At 46.6% G+C, this 16,483-nt stretch overlaps 8 protein-coding genes across 8 annotated transcripts; 4 read left to right on the top strand and 4 right to left on the bottom strand.

Moving 5' to 3' along the window:
- Nucleotides 1–424: 424 nt before the first annotated feature.
- N7483_006576 (NAD(P)/FAD-dependent oxidoreductase) lies at nt 425–1,576 on the top strand (the record flags this gene model as incomplete). The annotated part of the gene is made up of 1 exon (XM_057090013.1): nt 425–1,576. One exon carries the CDS (start codon nt 425–427, stop codon nt 1,574–1,576), a length of 1,152 nt encoding a protein of 383 aa, XP_056944754.1.
- Nucleotides 1,577–2,718: 1,142 nt separating this feature from the next.
- On the top strand, nt 2,719–3,756 carry N7483_006577 (MDR family NADP-dependent oxidoreductase; the record flags this gene model as incomplete). The annotated part of the gene is made up of 1 exon (XM_057090014.1): nt 2,719–3,756. One exon carries the CDS (start codon nt 2,719–2,721, stop codon nt 3,754–3,756), a length of 1,038 nt encoding a protein of 345 aa, XP_056944755.1.
- Nucleotides 3,757–4,244: 488 nt separating this feature from the next.
- Nucleotides 4,245–5,151, top strand: N7483_006578 (CybS family protein; the record flags this gene model as incomplete). The annotated part of the gene is made up of 5 exons (XM_057090015.1): nt 4,245–4,377; nt 4,482–4,499; nt 4,672–4,738; nt 4,811–4,930; nt 4,986–5,151. The coding sequence occupies 5 exons, from the start codon at nt 4,245–4,247 to the stop codon at nt 5,149–5,151; spliced, it is 504 nt and encodes a 167-aa protein (XP_056944756.1).
- A 483-nt stretch (nt 5,152–5,634) lies between these two features.
- On the bottom strand, nt 5,635–6,474 carry N7483_006579 (nucleotide diphosphatase; the record flags this gene model as incomplete). Its single annotated transcript, XM_057090016.1, has 1 exon — nt 5,635–6,474. One exon carries the CDS (start codon nt 6,472–6,474, stop codon nt 5,635–5,637), a length of 840 nt encoding a protein of 279 aa, XP_056944757.1.
- Nucleotides 6,475–7,457: 983 nt separating this feature from the next.
- On the bottom strand, nt 7,458–7,787 carry N7483_006580 (uncharacterized protein; the record flags this gene model as incomplete). Its single annotated transcript, XM_057090017.1, has 1 exon — nt 7,458–7,787. The coding sequence occupies one exon, from the start codon at nt 7,785–7,787 to the stop codon at nt 7,458–7,460; it is 330 nt and encodes a 109-aa protein (XP_056944758.1).
- Nucleotides 7,788–8,315: 528 nt separating this feature from the next.
- N7483_006581 (uncharacterized protein) lies at nt 8,316–9,170 on the top strand (the record flags this gene model as incomplete). The annotated part of the gene is made up of 1 exon (XM_057090018.1): nt 8,316–9,170. The coding sequence occupies one exon, from the start codon at nt 8,316–8,318 to the stop codon at nt 9,168–9,170; it is 855 nt and encodes a 284-aa protein (XP_056944759.1).
- Nucleotides 9,171–10,973: 1,803 nt separating this feature from the next.
- N7483_006582 (uncharacterized protein) lies at nt 10,974–11,948 on the bottom strand (the record flags this gene model as incomplete). Its single annotated transcript, XM_057090019.1, has 2 exons — nt 10,974–11,610; nt 11,668–11,948. 2 exons carry the CDS (start codon nt 11,946–11,948, stop codon nt 10,974–10,976), a joined length of 918 nt encoding a protein of 305 aa, XP_056944760.1.
- Nucleotides 11,949–14,177: 2,229 nt separating this feature from the next.
- Nucleotides 14,178–16,258, bottom strand: N7483_006583 (uncharacterized protein; the record flags this gene model as incomplete). Its single annotated transcript, XM_057090020.1, has 2 exons — nt 14,178–16,108; nt 16,192–16,258. The coding sequence occupies 2 exons, from the start codon at nt 16,256–16,258 to the stop codon at nt 14,178–14,180; spliced, it is 1,998 nt and encodes a 665-aa protein (XP_056944761.1).
- Nucleotides 16,259–16,483: the final 225 nt, after the last annotated feature.

Below are 16,483 nucleotides of genomic sequence, written 5' to 3' on the forward strand. Positions count from 1 at the left end.
AGAACTCAAAATCTGCAAATATGAAGCTTCTTGCTGAGTCAGCCCCTGATCTATTCCAAGATTTAGGTGGAAACATGTCAATAAAGGCCCATTGATAAGCGCTGCTTATTTGCTGCTTATTTGCCGAGCGGGAAGCGGGATGACAAACACCTCGGGCAGATCACTTGAAACTGTCAAGTTTACACATGCTTCCTACGTAGACATGTAGAAAGTTGGAAACCATGGTCCCCCAGGTGCCGTAAATTAGCTACTCCTCCTCCCCAAAAACCGGTGTGGAGTGGGGGGGCACTTGTGCAGGCTAAAATCGCGCTATATAAAGGCTAACCCCCCTAACCAACCCGTGCGTTTATCGTGTTCAAGTTTTTTTTTTCCCCTTCCCTTCTCCTTAATTCTACCTGGTTTTCACAGGTGGTCATTGCGCATCATGGCAGAAACAAATATTGTGATTATTGGAGCTTCCACTGTGGGAAATACTGCAGCTCACAGCTTCCTGCAAGATATCCAAAGCTTAAAAGCTAAAGTCACTTTAATCAATCCTTCCCCGAACTTCTATTGGAACATTGCTGCTCCCCGTATCATCGCCAAACCTCAAGCTTTCCAGCCAGACCAATATCTCCTTCCAATTGAGAGTGTATACTCCCAATATTCAGCTGACTCATTTGAGTTTATTGCTGGTCTTGCGACTGACATTGATCCAACCTCTAAGACCGTATCGGTGACCCCTAATGATGGTGAGGCAAGGACGTTATCCTACGATTATCTCCTGATCGGTTCCGGAGCCACTACTCCTGCTTCTACGGGTGAAGTCACCGGGTTCCCCATCCCTTTCAAAGCGTCCGGGCGCGATGACATCCAGGAACTCCTTGAGGCAGCCCAGAAGAAAATCGCCAGCGCCAAGAACATTGTTATCGGTGGTGCGGGTCCAATCGGTGTGGAGTTGGCTGGTGAACTTTCCGAGTCTGGGGATGTCTCTATCACACTGGTCTCTGCGACAGACCGAGTCTTACAGATGCTCAAATCGTCCGCTAGCTCTGCTGCTGCAAGCCAACTGAAAAAGAGAAAGGTCGATGTGCGGGTCTCCACGCGCGTGGTGAATGTCGAGGCTTCGGGCGACTCTTGGATTGTTTCTCTGGACAGCGGCGAGAAGCTCACTACCGATCTTTACATCCCAACCACCGGCTCTACCCCCAACAACGCTTTCATTCCTGAATGTTTCCTGGGCACGGATGGCTGGGTGAAGGTCGACAAAGAACTACGTGTTCAATCTTCGCAAAGCTCATCGCCCTTATCTATCTATGCGGCTGGCGATATCAACTGCAATTCTGTGCGTCTTGGATTTAAGGCTGTCGAGCAGGCTCGTATCGCCGCAAACAACATCAAGGTGGATATTCTCCGCCGAGGCGAGCGAAAAAAGTACGACCAGGGTGACAGTATCTTGATGGTTGTTCCTATTGGTGAAAATGGTGGCACTGGGCAGATTTTTGGTTTTGTTCCCTTCAGCTTCTTTATCAAATTGATCAAGGGCAAAGACTTCTTCATCTCCAAGGCGCTGGGGGTCCTAGCTGGGACCAATTGATTGGGGAATTGGGGAATTATACCAGTTGACCTGTCTCCCTTTGATCCTGGTCCGATTCGGATGAGTTTACGAGTTGTTAACGTTTTATACCTCCATAGCCTACACACTTAATGAATAGTTAGAAGTTAATGCACGCATGTTAGCATACCGAGAGCCTTCAAATGTTAACAAATACTAGTAATCTCTACGGTAGTAGTCGCTTTGAATAACCTCAAGTTGAATGTGGCGATAACCGCAAAATAAGCACTTGAGTAAGAAATGCCATATCAAGTAATATTAATTAAACTAATATTACTCAGGAACATTTGAATATATTAAATCTCGAAGCTAATAATGTTAATGCACCCCGGACCATAATAGGCATAAGACATGCAGCGCGATGAACCGATGAGACCAATTGTGAGAACCAATAATAACTTTAACTCAGATCGATCCACTTAATGTCCCCGCTATGATACCAAATTTGGTAGTCTCCTCCGTGCTGAGAAATCAACCTATGCAATTTTTCATTGCACAAAATTGATTTCTAACTTCGATTTTCTATTCCAGGATTTGACATTTTTGTGAAAAACGGCTCTCTTACCCAGAATGGCTGTGTCCGTCGGCTTGGACTGATTTCAATTCATCCGTGGACTCCACTGTATTTAGATATGGAGATTGAAGCGGATACGAAGTAGGGGTCGAGCCTCTTATTGAAAAAAAAATATGAGGAATAGAATAAACAGTACAATCCTTTCAACAAAATAATCCATGATAATTAAGGCATCATTGCATCTATAGTGGAACCGTAAGCACCCAAATACCTAATCTAATTCCAAGGTTCAAAAAACAAAGAAAAACAGGAACAAAAAAAAAGAGGGTCAAAGTACCGGAGGCATCACCACCTCAAGAAGCTTCTCGGGACGGATCCATCGGTGAACCGTTGCTTTATAATAAGTAATCAGGGAATCTAGATTTTTTGCCTCGGTCCTTTCATTTTTGCCCCGCTTCATCATAGAACATTCAACTTCTTATAAACCCTGTTGCGCATTCCTTACGATTCTTGTTCATAGTTCCATCATCCCTGCATAGTACGCCTTCTACTCTAATCATTCGCCCACAATCGTCCAATTTGAACCTTACTCTCACAAACATTGCCCATCATGGTGAACAAGACCCTCATCTTCAAGGAAATCCCTGAGTCTGCGACCTACCCTATCCCAGGCAAGCATCTCACCGTTGAGGATGCTGAGTACGATGCCGATGTCGCCACTCCCGAGAATGGCGTAGTCCTTCAATCCCTCTACAGCAGCTACGACCCCTACATGCGGGGTCGTATGCGTCCCGCCCACATTCAGTCCTACTCTCCCGCATTCCCTCTCGGCAAGCCCATTGAAAACAACACCATTGGCAAGATCCTGCGCTCCAACAATGCCAACTTCAAGGAAGGTGACCTGGTTATCGGTTTCCTCCCTCTCCAGCAGTACACCGCCCTTGACACCCCAAACCTGGTCCGTATCAAGAAGCTCGAGAACCCTCTGGGTCTGGAGGATATCCGTGTCTTCCTGGGTCCTCTCGGTATGCCAGGATTGACTGCCTACTCATCTCTCTACGACATCGGTAAGCCCAAGAAGGGCGAGACCATTTTCGTCTCTGCTGCCAGTGGTGCCGTTGGCCAACTGGTTGGCCAGCTGGCCAAGCACGAGGGTCTGCGAGTAATTGGATCCGTTGGCTCAGACGATAAGCTCAACTACATTCTTAACGAGCTTGGCTTTGACGGAGGTTTCAACTACAAGAACGAGAAGCCTGCTGGTGCGCTGAAGCGTCTGGCTCCCGAGGGTGTCGATATCTACTACGAGAACGTTGGTGGAGAGCACCTCGAGGCTGCATTGAACGCGATGAACAACTTTGGTCGTATCATCTTCTGTGGTATGATCTCGCAGTACAACGAGGCTAGCTACCCTATTCCCAATCTAGTGCAGGTTGTTGCCAAGCGTCTCACTTGCCGTGGTTTCATTGTTGGTGATGCCAACATGGGTCCTCTTTACACCAAGGAGCACCAGGAGAATGTGCAGAAGTGGATTAAGGATGGATCATTCAAGGTTTTGCTCCACCAGACTGAGGGTATTGAGAACTCTGCTGAGGGTTTGATTGATATCTTCTATGGCAAGAACATGGGCAAGGCCGTGCTCAAGTACTAGAATATGGCTTTATAGCTGAGGACCTAGAATTAGATTTATTTATATACTGAACGATGATACCCGCCACAATTACACTGGGAATTTCTATTTTTTGTCCATTTACATGCTACTAGTAGTTAGTGTTCATAGGTACTACCTTGCTAGTAGATACCGAGATACTCGATATCCCTAGTTCTGGTAAGAAACTAAATGGGATGAGATCTGGATATCGCAGATCCTAGAATATGCATCATTCCAGTAACCCATATCCTTGAATCCTACTAAGATCCATAAATACATCTCTATTCTAGTAGTATATCCCCAGATCCGGCAAAGAGTTTAGTTCCCGCCCGCATCGGCCAATTTCGGCTGCGCGGGAACCTCTCGACCAATCACCTGACCCGTAAATGGATGACATACCGAGTCGGACTCCCGAGGTTGTCACCAACTTCATCCGTGTGCGCGAAGTTGATCCTCGACCCCTACATCTCCTCTCTAACTCCGTCACAATGGCTTCGTTCGCGCGCCCATCATTGTTCCGGTCCATTGCGACCCGGTCGCCCCTGCGCCAGAATATTGGCGTGTCCCAGGCCGTGGCTTTCCACGCCTCCGCCCGGAAGCAGATCCTGCCCCCATTGCCTCGTAAGTCGAGACCCTGGCCATTGCGCTTGAAGATTGGGGATATACTCGAGATGTGGAATACTAGTGTGGACAGACTTGCTAATTGCGTTAATTCTATCTTATAGAGACCATCGAGGGTACCAGTATGTCTATGACCCGTGCCAAATTTCCACTTCCGAAGATTGTTCCGCCTCGAATTTGAAGATTACACGTCCAATATATATGTCCATTTCTGGACTATACAGCTTTGAAGATCTGGCGGAACATCTTCCGGAAGCATAAAATGCTGTTCCTGGTACTAACAGTCCATCTCAGTGAACGACCCCGTTCCCGTCCCCGAGACCAAGCCCTCCCAGGGTAGCTACCACTGGACCTTCGAGCGGTTCGTCATACCACATCCACCTCAAATCGAGGTGCTCCTACAAAGGATTACTTGAATACTAATTAATTCCAGTGCTGTCTGCGTTGGTCTGATCCCTCTCAGCGTTGCTCCTTTCGCCGCTGGCTCTCTTAACCCCGTTATGGATGCCGTTCTCTGCACCCTCCTGGTTGCCCACTCTCACATCGGTTTTGAGTAAGACGCCTTTATTCTACCACCGCCCTGCTCAGACCTTTTCTAACTTGTGTAGGGCCGCCATTGTCGACTACTTCCGTCCCCAGCGTGTGCCCAAGCTCTACGCTTTCTGCCAGTGGCTTCTGCGCGCTTTCACCCTCACCACTGCCGTCGGCCTGTACGAGTTCGAGACCAACGACGTCGGTGTCACCGAGGCTCTGCGCCGCATCTGGAACGCATAGAGTGGCGTTGATTTGAAAAGGGTTGTTTTGGGTTCTTTTTTTTATTCTGGTTCCAGGCGTTTCCGCCTATGTATATGTCGTTGAACACAATTTCATTTGTCTGCCCGAGTATATCGGGCTGAATCCTTCAATTTGAATGACCCATGGGTCTAATAGGAATTCAGATTGTATAACAGTTTTGACAGATTATACCTATAGAGTGCTAGTAGATTGTACTCGCATGTGGTATAATGCAACCACCTGATTCATACTAGTAAATACGTCAAGTTCATGCAAGTTATAAATAAGCAAATACTGCCCAGTGCGCATATATCATTTTGATCTATTCTAAATACAAGCACCCGCCCAAAGAACTGAAAGCTGCCCGCTGCGTAGATATCACCAGTTTACAGCTTGAGCATATTGGAACCATGCTCATAACCTGAACTTGCATGTGAAATGTATTTTTCCCAATCCAACATGAATCTCAAGTAACTGAATCAATCACTCGAACTCATCCTCCGCCTCCGCCGCCTCTAAAGCCTCTAAAATCGGATCGCCCTCCAAGCGCTCCTCATCATCAGCCTTCTTCATAACCGCCTGAATAAGCTTCAACGTCGCCTTAAGCGGCAATCCAACAACATTATCATAACTCCCATCAATCTTCTCCACGAGAATAGATCCCAAGCCTTGTAAACCATACCCACCAGCCTTATCCGCGCCCTCACGAGTACGAACATAAGCCATTAACAACTCATCCGTAACCTCGGGATCGAAGCGCACCTGTGTTTCCTCAACAACAGTCTCCATAGCATAGCCCGGTTGTCTAGCACTAGCAAGGGGAGCCATAGCTACAAGCGCCGTGTAAACCTTATGATCGCGTGCATCGCGCAGGGCCTTAAGCATAGAGAAATGGTGAGCCTCTGAGCGGGGTTTCTCAAGGATGGTTTCAGTGGTTGGATCAACGACAATAGTATCAGCCGCTAGGATTAGGGCTGGTTCGCCTTGTGCTTCGTTATCGATTTCTTGTGTATACACCGCCTGCGCTTTCTTGGTTGCTGTACCAAGCACATATTCGAATGGACCAAGGGATTTAGGAAGATCCTCGTCGGCATTTGAGGGGATGATTTCGATATTGGGAAGTCCGAGGAATGAGATGATTTGTTTGCGACGTGGTGATTGAGAGGCTAGGATTACTCGCTTGCTGCGGAGCTCGTTGAGCACTGGGAGGGAGAGTGGTGGTGGGCGGGGGAGAGGTGCCCCGCGACCTGGTGCTGGTTGGTTTGAGGTCTCGGTATCGATTGAGTCCTCATCGTCGAGGAGGGGTTTCTTTGAGAAAAACATGGTGGTTTTGAGAGGTGTTGAAGGGATGAGGTTGGAGATTGGTGGAGCTAGGGTGGTTTTTTGAGATAGATGGGCGTTGCTTGTCCGCGCACTTGTCTCCACTATGTTCATGGCCCGATTGGAGGATTCAAGTTGGCATGATCTATAGTTAACATTGGTCTTGGATTGTTCTGTTATTTTAAAAAAAAAATCAATTAACTCAAAATAGTCCGGCAGAGAATTAGCAGGGAATGATAATTCACTGTGAGCTACATATCACTACTAATACTGCGGTAGCGCCCGAACTATGCTCAGGTAGCCTAAGTACTCATTCATCGTGATCAAGACGGGTAATGAGATGAATACATTGTCCGAAGATTCATCCACAGAAGTTTCATTCAGAGATATGAGATTCAGGGATCAGTGAGACGGCACTGCAATCATATTTGCTATAAAAGTCCGTTACTGCCACTACAACATTTTGTATACCTAGAGAAACTCGAAGCCGACCGGTGACAACGCCCTTGTGGCTCCGTAGCCACACCCATAAAGACATTCTGCCTAGATCCCCAGGGCAAAAACTCGAATGTACAAAAATATGTGTATAAAAGTATTAAAACATGCGACATACGACATGCGACATCAGAAAAGAAATCCATCAGAACGGTCGTTGCTTCACAGGACAAAAACTTCAGATCGGACAGAGCCGGCCAGATCGAGTAGAAGCTCTCCAGAAACAGGGTATGGAAACTCAGTGTTTCATTCTGATACCAGTGCCGTAAAAAGTGGACGATGGCGAAAGAGATTCGTTGTTCGGATGCATGATTCATTTTCATGGGTGAAGAAGGCCCGCCTCCTGAACCTCGGCACATGCATGAGGCCCAAGGTCATCCACAAATATGGGTAGCATGATGCAAAATAGCGCAAGCAGAAGGGGGAATTCAAAAGCAATGAAACCGCCAGATGAAGGTAAATATAAATATCAAAATGTGCCCCGCGAGTCCCTATGTAGGCCGCAAGGAGTCGTCCACTCGACCACCTTTGTTCTCCACTTCGGCAATAAGGCTATGACGCTCTTGCAATTGCTGGTGGATGAACTCGACTGTCTTTTGTAGGACGATGCTCTCACTGCGACCTTGACCTTCGAGGCCAGGTACCAATTCTGTCAGGCGGTCGAAGCCCTCTCGAATGGCAGCGCGACGCTTCTGCTCAGAGGCAATATGATTATTCTTCTTCTCCTGATCAGTCAGGCGAGGCTTATCCTTTTCCTGACCAGATGCAGACTTGGGCGCTGAGGTCGAGGACGACCGGTCATTTTCATCGTCAGGGTTCATTGTGAAGAGTGGAGCGGGTGAATGCAGTGAAACTGGTGGTATGCGTATGCGTACACTGGGGTTGTGGACAGTCCGTATAAGTTTGTATGATGATCAGGCAAGGTAGTGAAGGAGAAAAGGGAGGTATTTAAAGAAATATATTGGAAGTAAATATACCACGTGCTAAAGAGTGTGGAGGAGCCGTGGAAAAGTAAGCGCAGAGACTGGAAGTTGATAGCGAATCGCGATAAGCTGGAATGCGGAGAAGGAAACTTGGGCCTTGACTCTTGGAGTCTTGGCACTCTTCAACGTCATAGAGAGGGTCCATCTCATACCCGAGTTTTCTGTCATTCTTGCACTTTTTTATCTTATTCGAATCCATTTATTTAATCCACTACTCCGCCAACCTCGATTTCAGGCAGCTCAATCCCTATTGAGGGATCTCTCGAGTCCCTATCACAAAAGCGGGTCTACCCCAAGCCTAGCAGCTTCACTAGCTAGTAGCTGCTCATTAGCAGTTTCGACGTTTCTCTGTACAACCCAACCAACATGCCCCACGAGCCATTGCATGGATCATGCTCCTGCGGTCGCATCCATTATCAGATCCAGATCCCTGATAATGTGACTGATCATGCTTCGGTATACTTTGACAGCAGTAGAGACAGCCGTATAGATACTGACCCCAATCCACTAGCTTCCTCGTACTCTGTACTAATAGTGATAATCCCAGGTCGATTCCAAGGCACTCCATTGACAGCATGGCTACGAGTACCACTTGATTGGTATCATTCTTATACGACTTCTTTCTTCCCCGATGAAACACACACCTCCATTCGACGCACCTTCACGCCACATGACGCGCCCCAAACCCAGCGTATATTCTGTGGCTTCTGCGGAACACCACTAAGCTTTTGGACTGAGGAACCTGAAGAGGAAGCGGATTACCTGGCCATTTCTATTGGAAGTCTTCTAGGCGCGGACCAACACGCTCTGGAAGATCTTCATCTACTACCCGAGGACTCCGACGAAGATGTTCCATATACCGGCATTTCCAGCTCATCCCTTGCACCCACACAGGAAGCTACTTCCACGTCCTCAATTACTGTACCATCATTTCCAGATTCACCAGATCTCTCGCGGAGTGTTCGAAGTGGTATAATCCATGGCATACCATGGTTCGAGGAGATGGTGGAGGGCAGCCGTCTTGGTCGTTTGATGCGGTCAAAGCGTGGAAAAGGCGTGAGTGAAGATAAATCTACATCTTTTGAGTGGGAGATTAGTGAATGGTATGATGATGGTTCTCGCGGTATCATCCAAGAGGATTCGGATTCTAATGACCGTCCTACTGGAAAGAGAAAACGGGGCCACCATGTGGATGCCGGGTCTCACCAAAAACGAGCATAGGGCTCTTCCAGATGTCAATGAGGAACATTAGTTCTCTGGGGTCACGAGATCGTGCTAGATTATTTATATAGCGTTAACCTAATGAGCAATAATAAAATTTATTAACTTCTTCAGGTGTGAAGCCGTATCTCCCTCATTTGTAGGACTGGACTCGTAAGTCCGGAAGTCCGAGATATTACTATAAAACTTTGGAATTATGCCTCGAGAGCCTCACATAGGCCCTACTTGTTTCTCGAGTGTCTGTGGCTTTATTTTCTTCTGCCACTGCCTGGCATAAACAGAGGGGCAGAAATCGTAGAACCAATTTAGTCCAGCTATACACATGTAGCAGCTAGCCTTCCTTCTCTTCCAGCTAACCCTCCAGGTAACCCCGTAGGTAATCCTGTAGATGATTACATAAAAACAGGTATAGGTTATCAGTCACCTGTCCATACTACCGACTGAGTACCTAAGTGTGTGGAAATCCCTGTCTGAGAGGATGTGAACACACCTGGCCAAGCACTTGAGTGCTGAGGAGATACCTTTCCCACGTGCAATTTCGCTGCTACTAGTACAGTGTCGCTCGAAGCACGGCGTGAATTCGGGCAACGTGAGGGCTTGCTACAGTATCATTTGATTCTAGAGGATCTCTCAGTATCCTGAGATTCTGGTTCTAGTGAGTATGTAGTATTTTCCAAGGTCGTGTATCAATCTATCCTAGGAGTGGAGGATGTCCCCTGAGTAAGGTCTGAAGGTACATGCACTCAGCAATATCGGGCTGTAAAAGTCGAGTAACAGCAGGCTGAAAAGGTCTGGTGTCATTCTTTACTTTGCCATAACTATTGATAGAAGTCTCACCTCATTCAAGATCTCCTGATATCGCGCATAAAGCCTGCAGGCTTCGTTAAGATCCTCTTATCTCAAAAATCTCGATCACACATCTGCAACCTCCATCTTGAGCTTCTTCTCACCTTACCTTTGTTTCTCAGACTTAAAGCAAGTAACCACGCCCAAAATCGAAAGGGATTTTACTTCGACATCATCCTTAGTCAACATGATTTGATATCTGACACAGCAAGGCAGCTCTGCTTCACTACTCAAAGGGCACACAGAAAGTAAGACTAAGAATAATTTACCTCTTCAAACTATCGAGCTGATCATATGGCCTGCCCTTTCCAGAAAAAAGGCATCAACTACCAAGTCACACCTGGATACAGCACTTGACGCTCTCGCACAGCAGCTATATGATACCGTCCATGTTTATGCTGAGCACCAAAGTCCATTTAAAGATTTTCAAATAGAACTCAATGTAAGATTCCTTGCTTTCTTTCTCTCAAATCCTGAGGCTGCTCCGAGAGATGCAGCCCTGAGAATTCTATCGGGGAGTGAATCTTGGCAAAGTACACACCTGGCATTTCTTCGGAGTCTAGCTGTACTTGCTTCTCTACCTACTGCCTATGATCATCCATTTTAATTTACGTGGATATCAAGAAGACATCTGGACAGCATTAACGTGTACTTAGAGATTACTTGGAGACAATCATCAATCAAGAAAAAAGTGTAAAATTATTCGTTTATCAAACAGCTCGCTAATCAGCAAAATCTAGTGGTAAAATAAATATCCCAAGAAGAAAAGAGCAAGGGAATGCATGAAGATCCCTCTCGCTTATAAACGCCTAAATGCAGCATATTTATCTCTCATAATCAAGATTCCACCAGGGAGATCATGATGAAAGTGAGATCAAGAGGTAATGAACAAAGACCAGACTTTTATACTGTCCGGTCCATCCAAACAAATCATAAAGACATCTCTATACAGAACATCTAAAACTGGGCCTGCTCATAGCGAGTTGGCTCATAGCGGTTGTTCTGGTTCTGGCTCTGGTTCTGGTACTGAGTAGGCTGTTGCCACTGAGGCTGCTGGTACTGAGTACCGGCAGGCTCATACGCAGTCTGCTCGTACTTAGGAATCATACCAGCCTCATCCTCAGGCTTGGTGTAACCATCCTTGCGAGATTGGAGGGTAACACCGATAGCAATAAGGACGACGGTGATACCGACCTCCTCGATAACACTCATGAGAACCTCGACAGTCTCGTTAGCGTTGACGAGGCTGAAGGTGCCGTTGTTAAGGAAGAAGATCAGAACAGCGTAGATGGTTCGGACAAGCAGGATTGGCGAGCAAATGGCAACAGCCAAGAGACAGCGACCATCACCAGGCTCAAGACCGTCGCGACGGGTCCAGAGGATGTACAGCATGATCATGAGGATGACCCAAGAAACGAGGTAGATAGCCATGGAGACCTTGCAGATAGCTGGTGGGTTCTCCATTGCCTCGAGAGTCATATTCTTAGTGAGACCGTAGATACTCAAAGCGACGGCGAGAATGTTGAGCATGCGGAATGCGAAGAAGTGGAAATAATGGAAACCCTTTCCGGTGCGTTCGCGAATACCGTTGTTACTGCGGGTGGGTTAGTGTTTGGCACTAGCGTATAAGGTTATACGGGGTGAGACTTACGCCCGAGAGAGTTGTCCTGAACAGGCAAGCATTAAAGGTGTAATACCGATGGCTGTGCAGATCATGTATGCGATTGTGAGGTCCTTGGAGGTCTTTTCGAGTGTGATAAGGTTGCAGACATGGCCGATGATTCGGAGGAGGGCAAATGCTGTGAGGAAAAGGTATCCACAGTTTGTCATGAAACCCTGCCGAAAGACAAGGAAACCAGAAATGAAGAAGGCGGGAATGTAGACGACTAATTCGGCGACAGAGACGCCATCGCTGTAGTCGAAAGAGCCCATTTTGGATTTTGATGTGAAATTAAACTTGGTTGAGGTTTTTGTATATGCGAAATGTGTATATGTCGGGATGGCAATAAACTTTTTAGAGCGAGGAGATGTAAGATGAAAATATCCAAGGCCTGTCAAAGTGATATCGAGAATAGGTGGAGAGAGGGCTTCGCCCGGGTGGGTTGGTGGCTGGTGAGTTGGGAATAGTGAAGAAAAAAAAAGCTTAGGTATGGGGGCAGACAAGATGGTTTATATCCTTCTATGATCCACAAGTGCGCGACTTTTGTCTAAATCTGATGCCTGCTAGTGCATCATCTAATGCAGCCAAGCTCGCGAAATACTGTTCATTGCGGCTGTGAGATGCTTAGTTTCTATGGGAATGAAGCCAAGCTTCGTCAACAGTTGAAAGAGCGACGAATTAATTGCTTCATTAAGCCGATTTGGCGACGCTATTCCTAATCCAGGAAGCAATGCGAACAGAATTAAACCAATGAGAGTGGAGAGGCTGTGTTTCATGGCTAAGATCCGCGGTGTCTCCGTTATCCGTGGGGGCTATGGTAGGCATTGGTAGCCTATGGAAGAGTGGAGTCCGCCCTATATGATTTCAAGTTACTCCTTCGAGGAATCTACTTTGTTCAGTTAGACTCATTTTTGAGGTGGGGTAGTTCCTAAACCGCATTTCTTACACACGGATCACCGTTTGAGGAGACTATTTGGGGTAAATGTCGTATCTAGTATTGAATGGCCGCTATATCCTCTCCCACCGTGGGGTAAATTAGGGGCAAAGGATGCTAATATGTGGCAAAGCGCCAAGTTTTCTTTGTTTCAAACTATCTGATACAAACGTTATCCGACATACGAAATACGGTGCCTCATATTTGAAGCTGTTACCCCCTGTCTGACCAGCATCAGGATGGTTTACCTTTGATTAAAGGATCCGCAAAACTGCAATACTATGTGGCATTGATGGATAATCTCAGAGGATGATATTGTTCGTAATTAAATGATTCTATTAATATCAACACTAAGGAGTAGCTTCGGATGATCTTACAATTAGATCGGGAATACCTAGGATAAATTAAACTAGTGGGAGGAAATAGATGAGTTATGATGACAACATGCATAAAGATCCACACTTGAAAGAAAAATAGATTCTTATCAAAGTGCGGAGTCCACTTACTGCGACCAAATTGATAAATTCGGGAAGAACCTTGGGAGGTTTTAGGTGATTTTGCGAGCCGAGCCATGGGCATGCAGGCTGCAGGCTGCGCTGCCCAGAATCACGTACTCCATACCCCGTAGGGTGTAGGCATTACAGGGATTATGACCAGGGTTTGTGCCTGATCCCAAGCTCAGCCTCTCCAAAATCCCTGGATAATTCTCTGTTCTTTAGTGTGGAATTAGTTCGGCGGTGAAGTTGGACGCTATCTATCACATCATGATATGGCATCATTGGAATTGGGCTGGAATGCAGCAAAAATGGCCCCCAAAGACTCATGTCGCCTCCCGCTAGCACCCGATGGTACTTTTCCCAATACTCCTCCAGGTTGGCATTGCGAGTGATATTTTCTCAAACAAAACACACATTATCATTCATTCCGGTGGTTATTGTTCTCTCAGGTTGGGACTTCAAGTTGGGTATAGATCTTGTAAGTTGTGACAGCCTTGAAAGGCAACTGGCCAGAACATCAAATATTTGAATGTGACCAAAAGGCACTATGAAATGTTCCAAAGTTCAAATGCCAGTGGATTCTTAGACAAAGAAATACACCTTCTCTCCACCTACTGACGTGGCCCAGCATGACTTTCGATCCCAAAGAACCATCCTGGGAGCATGGGAGCAACACATCCATACCCGGTACTGCTCCCTTTCAAATTTTCAAGTAAAAAAACAAGGACAAATCATATCATTGGTTTAAATTACTGGTATGCATTAATTAGTCGAGGACAAATTCAGGACCCAGGTGTGATAGATACTACTTCTAAGTTCTGAGAGATCGAATAAGGCCCATCTCGGACTTCCAAGGTTCAGCCCTAGAGGGAGATTAATCACATCAACAGATACTTTACAGGTTATTTTGATACTCTCTCGGGCCCCCAGACAATGACAGATACTTCAGGGTAAAAAGCGTCGTTATTTATGATTGACAAAACGTTATATTCAGATTATTGAGAAATTATCCCGCCAGCTGGCATTAAGAGGTAAGAAATATCTCTAGGTTGGTATAGGACATTTAGGAACTATCTACCATCCGGTTCCACGGGTGCCCAGGTGGTAGCAAAGCTGAGCATCCCCGTGTTAGTAGCCACAGGCTCTGGCAGCAGCTTCAAACTCAAGGTCGTTTCTACAAGTTGGTTCGGCTGGGGGGGGTCCGGGTACCTTATGTCAATTCCAAACGGCTCGTTGATTTCATTCGTGTCTTCCCATCCGCGGCCCGCCTCGTCGTTCGCGTCGGCGAGTCTAGCACTCTCGATAATACTCCGAAGCACTGCCCGGCAGCCCTTCTGCGTTCCAGCACGGCGCAGGTAGCTCTGCATGTATGTATTCAGCGGCCACTCCGAGCCCCTCTGGTTCAAAATTGTATTGCAGCACCACTCGAGATTTTCCACAGTAGGAGCCTTCTCCGCATTGAGGCAATTTACCACAAGTTGGAACATATTCACAAAGCCCAGTCGCTGTGACAGGTGGATTGCGAGGCTCCGGTGCACATCGCAGTCGAGGAACCCATGGCTCCTTACCCATCCGCCATCCTCAATTCTCTGAGTCCACTTGGGATTTTTTTCATGACCTGTCATAGAATTCTTCATTTTGACGGAGATAAATCCTTCCACGCTCTCTCCATATGTACACCCATATCGGAAACATGCTTTATTAGCCGAAGGATTCTTTCCGGACAGCAAGCAGAGACAAGAGACTGCGGCGTCAGGATTTCCGTCAAATTGATCCGATACGTTCTTGATTCTTCGAAGGCCGCATTTACTTTGCGTTCGCATTTTCTTTAATTTCTCCTGCAATTCTTCAAACGGGGTATGCCCGTCGATATCACGGGCTGTCTTCCAGGATTCTGCGTCGTGGATTTTCTCAAGTAGCCACTGTGCACTCAAGGGCTTGAACTCGCAAGCTGTTAGATGCAGGAGTGTAGCCTCGGAGTTGGTCACTCGATCCCAGCCAATCTTATCATCAATATGAGTGATGAAAAAGGCCTTCAGTTCTTCGTCCGTCAGCGTGAGAGCTGCATGATGTAATGGCAACGCGTTGCGAAGCCTTTCCATTCTCAGTGTGCTTGTGCCAGTAGAGCAATCAATCTCATAGATAACTCTGAGCTCCTCATTTTCAAGATCTCGAGCCTTGCTACGACGTGGATTGAAATCGGAGGCTGCTGCAAGGGCATGGGACGGATGGTCCGGAATGAATGAAAATGCGAAACAGTCAGATACACCGATTCGGCGAAAGCCACATGATCGCCAAAAGTCAGTAGCAACTGCTTCAGTTTGATATTTTATCATCAAACGTTCCTCTGGTGACTTGCCCACTAAGTGTGATGCAATATCAGCTTTAAGATATCCAGGTATGACTAAAGCATGGAGAGTCCACTCAGGACCCATGAAGTCCTTGGGAGTCCAATTGTCAAAGCCCGCCAAGATATAGACATCTGGCTTCACACTATTGGCTAAGGAGAATTTTTTGGCCTTCTCCAAGAGTAAAGACACAACTTTTTGTCCCAGCCCTTTCCGGCGTAGCTTCAGTGCTGTAATATGAAGGTTTTCGAAGAAAAAAAGAGGGCCCTGATCAAGTTCGCTTCCCCATATACCAGTTCCTCTTTGTCTTGGATGGTCCTTATACTTTGTCATTATAGTTCCATATCGATCAAAGATTTCGAAGGCCAAACGGCACATTTCCGCGCTTCGCTCTTGCACGGTTTCCCAGAAGCCATCGTAGTAGCGACGGTGTCTCCTTAGACCATTTGTCCATCCTGGGTGAATATTTGTCCTTTCTGGGTGACTATGCCGCGCAAGAGTGGTCGCAACAACAACACCATTACAGGTGCATTCGGCGACAAAGTTCTTCATCCACTTGTAGTTGCCCGTTTTATCGTTCATCAAAAAGAGCCGAATCTTCACCAGTTGTGCTACATCACCGGGGATGATATACTCATGATCTTCAATTTCCTCTCGAGTTTCAATTCCAGATCATTGCTCTGATCTTTATCGTCATATTCATACCCATGCTCGGAGTCTTCAAGCTCGTCCTCACGTTCGGTTTCATCGGCCCCATTGTAATCAGATATATTCTCCTCGGATTCACCGTCCTCGGTATTCATTGTCGGTAAATTAAGTCAGTACAGCTCACACTTCTATACTCTCATTTCAAGTTATTAGTGTAATGGAATTAGGACGCACTTTTCCGCTTGAGAGATATTGGATGGACCTCCATTTCCTTCGAATAAATATTCAATTGTCATAGCGTTATCAACCTTGTCTTTTGGGCTGGTTGAGGGTTAAATGAGCACTTGAGTAGTAGGGAAACAGGAGAGAGGGGGACTGCA

The sequence above is a fragment of the Penicillium malachiteum genome, assembly GCF_028827825.1.
Source record: "Penicillium malachiteum strain IBT 17515 chromosome Unknown utg000003l:1.0-4950554.0:1.0-4952489.0, whole genome shotgun sequence".
Lineage (NCBI taxonomy): Eukaryota > Fungi > Ascomycota > Eurotiomycetes > Eurotiales > Aspergillaceae > Penicillium > Penicillium malachiteum.